General features: G+C 40.9%; 1 protein-coding gene across 1 annotated transcript; it reads right to left on the bottom strand.

Moving 5' to 3' along the window:
- Window positions 1-2,605: 2,605 nt before the first annotated feature.
- On the bottom strand, window positions 2,606-8,717 carry LOC118780709. Its single transcript, XM_036533357.1, has 5 exons — window positions 8,566-8,717; window positions 4,887-4,986; window positions 4,146-4,310; window positions 3,841-3,972; window positions 2,606-3,246 (listed from the first exon to the last, which is right to left on the bottom strand). Exons 2-5 carry the CDS (start codon window positions 4,984-4,986, stop codon window positions 3,113-3,115), a joined length of 531 nt encoding a protein of 176 aa, XP_036389250.1. The 5' UTR covers window positions 8,566-8,717; the 3' UTR covers window positions 2,606-3,112.
- Window positions 8,718-9,442: the final 725 nt, after the last annotated feature.

Genomic DNA, 9,442 nt, shown 5'->3' with positions numbered 1-9,442 from the left:
CTGGCTTTACACCACCCCCTGTACGCCTTAGTATAAGACAGATTCTGCTGTGTTGCCCATGAGCAAACTAGTATTTTGCAGTCAGAGACTGGTGCTGGCTCTGCTCAGCAGAGGTCTTTTTTCACCATTCAAATACATATAACAAATCAAGACTGGCTTACTATTTGAATTAAAGTAATACAGTCTAGGCACCTTTTGGGGGAAAAATAGTGTACTTACAGTGTTTTGTTCCCATACAGGAGAGTGGCGATGACCAGTTGCCTCATTTTAGCAGCATTAAGGCTGCCCGTCTCGCACCCATATTTCTCCATAGATGTGTCTCCCTTGTAGGACTCATGGTCCTATAAACGTTTAGCACAGCCCCTTTTGACACCCACCTCTATCACAGAGGTAATATGCAGGTGCTCACAGGTTGCCATCTCTGTTCCATTCTGTTGCCAGCATACTCTAGTAGCGCGCTCTCTCTTCATGACTGAGAGTAAACTGAGTGTTCGGAGCATCACGTCTGTTTGTTTTGAAACAATGCAGATTAGCATTGTTTTGTAATACCCTTTTATATCACGTTTCTGTTTAAAAGCAAAAAAGTGGCAGTGGGTTGGGATTGGCAGAAGTGAAATACGTTTTCCTGGCTTTCCCATAACACAGGTTGACGGTTATATAGTTCCTTGAACCTGTACTGATGGTATGCATTCAGATTTAAACTGGAGGAATTAAGATGGTGTTTAAAAGGGAGGGTCCACTTGACGGATTAATGTCCGTCTACTTTTTTCCAGCTTTCTGCTTTCTTGCATTAGTTTTCCACCCGCACCAATCCCTGCTATCTTTCCTGTTTTGTTTGTTTCCATGTTTCCAAGCTGCGTGACCCTGGCCTGTATTCTGTGGAAGGAGAGAGGTGCATTACCCATGCACTGCACTTATACTGAGTGAGGTGTCATTCAGTGGTGTCATTCCTGACAATTCTGAAAATGGCACGCAGGGACAAAAGTTGCCAGATATTTCCACCCTCAAGCTCACCACATCCCTATGTATTATCTACAACAGTAGTCCTTAATGCATTTTTTAAAGAAGGATGTATGTAATTCTATGAAGTGCATTAATATTTTTTGAAAAGCATTCCTTTCCTTGCAACTGTGGATGTCTTTTTTTCCGTAAGAAAAAAGGTATATATAAATATATACAGTATATGGATAAGAAAACTGTAAAATTTTAATGTAAAATATAGAGATAAAATACTATATACACAAACAGTGATGTAATCTTGCATTTGGTCAAGTAATCAATAAAGTTCAAATTCTGATGCCTTGGTTTGGTTTTGGTTAAAATCAATTCAGATGGTTCACTGTGCAATATCATTTGCACCCCAGGCAGAGGTATTCATTGGAAAGCATCACTGATGGTCACCCTGCATTCCATAAAAAGAGGAATTGTTCAGTAATAGGTGATTCAGTGATAGTGATACTCATCTGCAGACACACCCCTTGTTTCAGCATCATAAAAATGAAAGCTTTATGAATTGTTTTGTAGATGTGCTTTTACAAAAAAACAGCTTGCTTTTCATGGTCTCAACAAAGACGTCCTTGTGACGTTTTGCAGTTGCATGTTACGAACTGGGTCATGGTTCTTTGTGTGCATAGACCAAAGACTCCTCTGGCACATTTGAGAGTGTGCTGAAGAGGAGTGAGGTTGCTGAGTAAGCTGTAAGCAGGGGCTCCAGCTGTTACCCTTTTCCAGAGGGGCAAATAAGTGAAAGAAATCTGCATGCTCATTGAACAGGGCTTCATTTTCATGCCTGTACAGATCAAGAGGTGAAAGCACTTTCAACAATCAGAGCAGAATATGAGGGATCATATCAGCCGAGACTGAACCTAGCGCTTTTCATGACCCCTGTTATTATTAGCCCTAAAACCTTGTCTGTGTACTTTTGCCCAGGCCTTACTCAACCTGTAACCTGTTTTCCCTTGAAAGGAGAAATCCTTCACTCCATTGTTCACAGCCTTGTGCCTATGTATTGGCTTCTCCCTATGGCCTTAAATTCTGTTTTGTGTCCTCAAGGTTAGGTGTTTAGTTTATGCAGTAAGAGTGAGGGAGAAAGAGGAAACGTTAAATATTCATTATTTTGCTTCAACCAAATCCATTCCAAGAAAGACCATGAATATTTCATGTGGTTTTGGGCGCCAAGGACATCATTCAAAAAAATGGATTTGATTTATTTTGTACAAATTCTCCATCTGGCAACAGTTTAATTATGTTCAAATTCTCACATCGTCTGACCCAGTTAATCTAAACACACCCGCATCTGGGTGAAGTGCAGGGTCTTTGTGAAATACATTTCAGAAGGTTCTACTTTAAACATATGTTTTATAGTACATAAATAACTGCCACTTCCAATTTTAACTGACTGTCATTATTTTGAAATAATTGAAACTGTTGTCAACAATGACAAACTCATGAAACAGAAATACTTAACTTTCATGAAACAGCATGGTAAATGATTGAAGCAGCTGGTGCATTTCATAGTTGAATATTACATCAAAATGTTTGAAATATGAACATTTGCATCATTAGCCATCAACTCAATCATTGAGCCAAAAGATTCCACAAAGAGTTTTTTGAGATCTTACATTTTATTTTTGGTTACACACCCATGTACTCTTTTACTGTCTATAAGATGCTTTCGGCTCTGTACATTCAATACGGTGGACGGTTTTCAAAGTGGCAACACCACAGAATTTTCCCTGACAGTTTGACAATGTTGATTTCAAGAGACGTGTCATCTTCTGCTCCCTATCGGTAGAACACTACCGCCACTTGAAATTACAGTTAGCTTTATGTGGTGACAACTGGAGTTGTATCAGACTGTGTGAGTACCTGAGGATAATGGAATCTAAGCTACATGAGAAATCGGCTACAAAGGGAAATCAATTTATAGCAAATCAAATGCAACCATGCTGCTGGAGAGACAACCAAGCAGGAATTAAGTGAAGTGCATCGAACGGAACCCGAGGATGATACAGAAACTAATGAAGTCTTATGGATGGTGGAGAAGAGGATGTTAAGAGTAGGGGTTGTAACTCCATAGGCAGCGAGGTTCCCTCCTCCTCCTCTTCCTGCTCTACTTCCATTGCTTCTTCTCGTAGTCCCACTTGGCAGAGAAGCCCTCCACCGGATTGATCCTCATGTCAAGCATCCTCTGGACCTGCTTGGCCTGCCACTCTTCTTCCAGTGTGCGTGGCCGCGGCGGGTACACTGCAGAACGAGGTTCAGAAGAGAGAGACCGAAGTCACTTTGGCGTGAAGCACTGCAGGGCCATCAATGCCCAGTTGACTGTATAACTGCTGATGTACAGTTTCATTTTTATTTCACCTCTGTATGGCTGTACAGTACCAGTGGAAACTTTGGACAATTTCTTTTTTTACCATTTTCCACATTTTAGAATAGTAGTAGAAACTATGAAATGACACAAATGGAATTATTTTGTGACCAAAAATGTGTTAGAAACCAATCAAAACTCTTATTTTAGATTATTCAAAACAGCAAGAAATTTAAAAAAAAAATAATTCATACATAGTCAAATATAAATAGTGAACTTGATGCCTAAGAAACAAATTTTAAGCATTTAAGCATAAGTCTTTAAATCAACATGTCTTTGAATGCATATTTCCCATTATCTTAATCAGGTGTGTCAAAACCTTTCAGTGGCACTGTAGATGGATTCTGCCCTTAAACCCTGATATAATGAAAGATTGTAGACAACTAAGCGTTATAACCGTACTCATATTTCACTGATTAATGGAAAGAGACACGGAGGGTATTGCTATAGCTCCTGCATCTCTGACTCACCATAATACCGCTGCCAAAGGACCACAAGGCCCGTGATCCCGAGGAAGATGAAGATGCCACCCATAACGCTCTTCCATTCACTAGAGGGCCGCTTCATCTCTGCATAGGTCTGCCTGAACATCAGCCTGTAAACTGAGAGTGGAAATTCAGGTGAATCAGGGGAACAGTGGGGGGCAACACAAAGACATCAGGAAAGAATGAAACCAACAATAAAGTGGCCCTTTTCTGAGGGTAAAGACTGACACTGAGCTGAAGGTATGCTGAGCGTATGTGGGGCTGAGGGACGGGGATGTGGTCAATCTTACGAGCAAGTTTCTCCTCATTGGAGAGCTGAGTCCAGGGGCCCTTCTCCTTCTGCTTCAGGCTCTTCTGGGCCGCAGTGAGGGAGTCTTGGTATGGTTTGTCAGGGAGTGGGATGTCTATGCGGTCCCAGTACATCGGCAGGGACAGGTCTGCCTGTGGAGACACCTCTGCAGTGCGAAACACGGGCGGGGGGACACAGGGGGTATGAGTGTAAAAATTTAACTTTCAGCAGGGATAAACACACAAAACCAGATAGCCTATAACTATTTTATAACCCAATTTTCTGGTATTTCACTGGATTGACATATACATTGTTATTAGAATATAAAAATTCAAAGAGATCAACACAAAATGACATAGATCAAGCAGGCACTTGACCAATGTTTGTAAATTGACATCTGTTTGGATGTAAGGCATAGCCTTTGTAACACAAAGCTTTGGTTTCCTGTTGACAAACTATTGCCAATGATAAAATATTTTCAGAACATACCCTTGAGTTTAGAAATTCCTGTAGTGATGTAATTATATTGACTAATATTGTCAAAGCTGGGGCATGGGGGTAAACATTAAATTACACAAACAAACCTGGTGTGCACACAGGCACAAGGAAATATGGCAATTTCACTGTGTTTTCTGCATATTAAAAACAACAAGAACTAACTGAACACTGATTTTCTGTGTTTTGACAGTGAAGAAATGATAACAGGAGAATAAACCAAGAGTTCATAGTCAAGCATATTTACCATGTCCATGACTGGCCATCCTGACATTAGAGCTAGTTGCTGCCATCATCACGCGCCTCGACAAGAGGCTTCCCATGCGGCACGCTGACATCTGCAGCATCTGAGACAATTCAGAGGACAGAGGAGAGGTGACTTTTACACAGGGTAGTACAGCAAGAACATTTATGTATGTTGCAGTGTGAAGGAGAGCCTTTACCTGTCCCCTAGAAACTGAATGCTTATTAATTGTTTCTTTGTGTTAATCATTAAAGTGTTGAATGTTCAAGGGCCTTATGTCTTCAATCCATGTCTCATCTGCCAGTTATTCAGTGAAATGAGCATAATCATTTTATGTTCAGTACATCTGAAATGATTATTGACATACTCAGCAAAAGAAATTAAATTGGGAATTAGAAGGGGACCTAAGCCCTAAGATTCAGCAAAGTATAGTAAGTGGAAAGGAGAAAAAGAAAATGATTCAAATTAGTACTAAACATGTTTGTCATCTCAAGACTCCGTTTTTGTTGAAATCATGAGTTCTGCAGAATACAACTCATTTTTCATGCTAGGTGGCCAACTGACCTACATTTCAGCACGTGTGTTCTGAAGTATTTTGTTGGATCCCACTTCTCCAAAGGAGGACCAGCTAAACAAATGAGAGTGAGAGCTGACACCTGTTCACTTTTCGGTTGTGTGCGTAATGGTGTTACCGCATTGTTCATCTCAGAGAAAACCCTTTCGCAATCTGCAGCAACTGCCACCTGCGTTTTGGCTGTGCTGCTTTTACTTCTTTCATCTGTGCTGCTGATTTGGCCATTTCCATGTCCAATTTGAAGGATTTAGTTGGCTTGCCTCTTCAGTTACTGGTTTAATCAGAATAAACTGATACTTTTTTAACACTTTGCCTTCATCTGGTCTCCTCCAACCTGTGATCAAACCAATCAATGGGCTAGTAATCACCGAACAATTCTCAATTAAATGTGTTTAATATACAACCATGCCAAAGACAGAGAATGGAGTTTGATAGCAGATGGAGTAGTCAGCTTATATTCATTTATTCTCAACAACCTGCACAACAGGTGGAGAGGAGTTACCTCCACCTTTTCAGGATCACTAGCTACATCATCCTACACATCACAGTCTGCGTCATTCTCATAAAGGTGGCTGGACAACCATACAGATCTTGGAGTAGACAGCTGTTCTCATGTAAATCCAGAGGATTTCTTCTTATGTAATGGGATGCTATAGCACCCAGAAGTCAGATCCATTATACTGAAAAATACACCCTCCACTAATAAGTATATGAGATTAATGGAGCAGAAATCAGTACACACTCTCAAGTAACTGTTTTTCCTGATTAAAACAAAAGGCAAAGTCACAAGTAGATTTTTTAAAGATCTCTTTCTTCTCCATAACATTCAGTTTTTCTCAGTTTCAGATGGTGAGCAGACAAAGCCTTTATTAAGACAACCTGAAAGGGTGATCATCAGTTCATAATTCAAAATTCATATGCCTCACCATAATCCAAATGACATCTGGACAACACAAGTTTAGCCTTCCAGAAGGGAGACACAGGCCAGGCGTCAACAGGCAAGTCCCCTAGACCGCTCAGCATGCTATTACCATTCACTGTATTGACACTAAAGAACTGGCACCATCCACCTTCCCTGCATTTTGGAAAGCAACTTGGTTTGTGTCCAAGTCATTAAAGTTCTTCAAAGAAATGTATAGTTGCACACCAGCCACCTTGAAGTTTCGTAGTAATCTCAGCCACCCGTCTCTCCAAAGAAGTGTAACCACTCGCAAACAGAATGTTTCTGTTTACACAATAAGATCATCTGGGTCCCCAAGGACTCTACTGCCTGCAGAAAGTTTCATTTTGGGCAGCAGAAGACACTACACAAGATGTGCGCTTGTAGTTTGAAGTCTTACTGTGCTCTTCAAAGTTTCAGTACCTACTTTGTCAATATATAGTGTTCCTTTTCCACCTTTTTTAGGCTGGAAAAACTAAGATAGTGGCCATTGTCATCATGATTTTCCATGTTTGGTTTTTCTACATCCTAGCAATAAGCATCATTAGACAGGCTGTGTAATCATGAAATTACCTGTCCTAAGCTTACTTTGATTGATTCATTAACCAGCACTTATCTATATGATCAAGCCAATGGATATAATGCTGAACCATCATCATCCAGCACCTACTCAGGAGAATTTGGGTCCCTTGAAGACACAACAGGGCTAATGGTGGGAGGTGGCACATTATGCACATTTGGAGTTTAGAACCTACCCCTCCCAGCACTTGATATCTCTGTAATAGAAAATGGCTGACTCCCAAGAACCGTTAATGCAGAGGAATTAAATGCCAGAACACCATACCCTCTGCTTAAGTTCATATTTTAACACTGCTAAGCTCCCGGCCTCCCAATGACTGCATTGTATGTCCCAATGTTGCAAAAGCAAGTGAAAACCTGACAATAAAAATGCTGATAAATAATTGAAAATGTTTTCTCTTACTTGACAAGCTCCCCATGGGAGTATGCATTTTAGAGCTGTTTGTTTTTACAGTAAAAAAAATGAAATGGACATGTTAACACACAGCGTTCAAAACATGTTGCCTCATATGCCTTTCCCATTACATACATTAAGTGAAAAACAAACACTACACAAGACATGCCTGTTATTTGCTTTCTGTTTGACTATAAAGAATGTAGATGAATCGAATATCAATGGTAAAGTAGTTCATGGGAAACACGATACATGAAAGGAGCCTACTTCTTCTCACAGAGTTACACATGCATGGAATAACATGCTGGGATTTATAGTGGAGTTGAGGACCCTGATATCCTTCGAAGCCAAGTCAATGCGGTAATAGATTCAGTCTAGATCAGTTGGACTGAAAGGCTTGTTCTCGTCATAATGCTTTCTTATGTTCTTATGTTCTTAACTGCCTGCCTATGCTGCTATACGTGCTGCAGGACCTATTTTCTGTGAGAGACTTGCGGCTCATGTCGCTATTTTCCATGCAGAAAACAAAGCGGTAAAACTGGGGGAATCTGGCAAGTGGTCAAAAGCAGGACGGCGCAGGAAGTCAGCCATGGAGCAGAGTCCGTAATGACCTCCACAGACGGACAAACAGACAGGCTGATAAGAAAACTAACTTTTCCTCACTGGCTGAAACTTTTAAGTAACCAAAAATCCCTTCTTTGTGTGTGGTGCTGTATGCTAGTTTAGCCAAATGTAACAGATTGCTTTCAAGCCGAGACTAGTAACGTGGGAGAGTTATATTATTGCCCATATATGGACTTTAGAGGTGGTTTCTCTTTATTTGTGTAGATTTAAACAAATAATCATTGCAAATAATTCAAGCTGCACTGTATTCTGAAGGATTAATTGTTTAGCAAAGTTACATTTGATGAAAATTTGATGAAATTTGATGAAAATATCTCATAAAACATTGTAAAATATGAAAGAATTGTCTCTCTCTTTGCTTTTATGCATATCTCTTTTAATATAGCTTGCTCCTTAATGTTTATAATACATTTACAGATTTGTCGAGTTAATGTCAAAATGTCAACTGCCCTTGCCCAGCTGAGTAGCAGAGGTTAGTGAAAAAGCTCAGTTCTCCCCTCCCCTATCACCACACTCCATTTGCTCTAGACTTGCAGAAACCCTGGGCATGTGATGGTTATCAGGTACTCACACTGCTCCTATGAGACTTGATCACACAGGTGTCAGAACTGAAGAACAAAAGTGAGAATGTCTGCTCCTTTCTGGCTGCCTCCCTTGCTCTCTCGTTCTTTCTGCAGCTAGATTTGGCTCCTGTCACCGACAGGGGATTGGGCTGGCCAGGAAAGTATATGGGTGGGCAGGGAGGAGGAGCGGGGACGGAGAGAGACCGAGGGAGCACAAGTAAACAGTTTTATATCATGTGATTCCCTCAGCAGATGAGGATTGGCGGGCTGAGCTGTGGACCATGCCTCAGTTCCTGCCTGCGTGTTCGCTTCTCTGCACCCCAACCTTCACCCACCTTGCATCTCCGCAGAGGTTGAAGCAGCTGTTACTGACCATGGACTCGAGGCTAGGTGCTCATACAGGGAGTGAGCCTGAGGCGAGCTGTTGACTCTCAGTGCGCAGTGAATGAGAGAGACCAGAGCCGTTCCTGGCGCAGACACAGAAGGGTTGGCAGAGTTCCCATCTGTTGGTGTTTTTCACAAGGCAAGCGGCGGTCAAGAATTTGCAAGGGGAGGAGGGAGTGGGTGCAGGCTGAGGGTAATTTAAGGACAGATTAGCCTTTCAACTCTGTGGTGTTAACACACTTAGCCTCTAATTCTGTCTTCAATGGCCTAAAACAAGAGTAAAGTGGAAAAAGGACAATATGCTTGCTTGTAGTTGAAAGATATATTCAGAATCAGAGTTGAAAAGCATCATTTGTGCAGTTACAGTAACATAAAATCATTTCATACTGCATGCAAACAGTGCATAATATTTCATAATATTTCACTGCTTTACTGCAGTACATACGTTTATGCAATACATCTAACAATTACAACAACATAATAAACCATTATAATTGTTGT

Source organism: Megalops cyprinoides, chromosome 7, assembly GCF_013368585.1.
Source record: "Megalops cyprinoides isolate fMegCyp1 chromosome 7, fMegCyp1.pri, whole genome shotgun sequence".
NCBI classification, from domain to species: Eukaryota; Metazoa; Chordata; class Actinopteri; order Elopiformes; family Megalopidae; genus Megalops; species Megalops cyprinoides.
This window is presented reverse-complemented; position numbering and strand designations above follow the sequence as displayed.

Excerpts from the sequence above, each read along its gene's own strand:
- LOC118780709 (XM_036533357.1), bottom strand. The coding sequence starts at position 4,986 with ATGCTGCAGATGTCAGCGTGCCGCATGGGAAGCCTCTTGTCGAGGCGC. Across the intron at positions 3,973-4,145 it reads CAATGAGGAGAAACTTGCTC|TTTACAGGCTGATGTTCAGG; the intron begins GTAAGATTGACC and ends TTCCACTCTCAG. Across the intron at positions 3,247-3,840 it reads CCTTTGGCAGCGGTATTATG|TGTACCCGCCGCGGCCACGC; the intron begins GTGAGTCAGAGA and ends CTCGTTCTGCAG.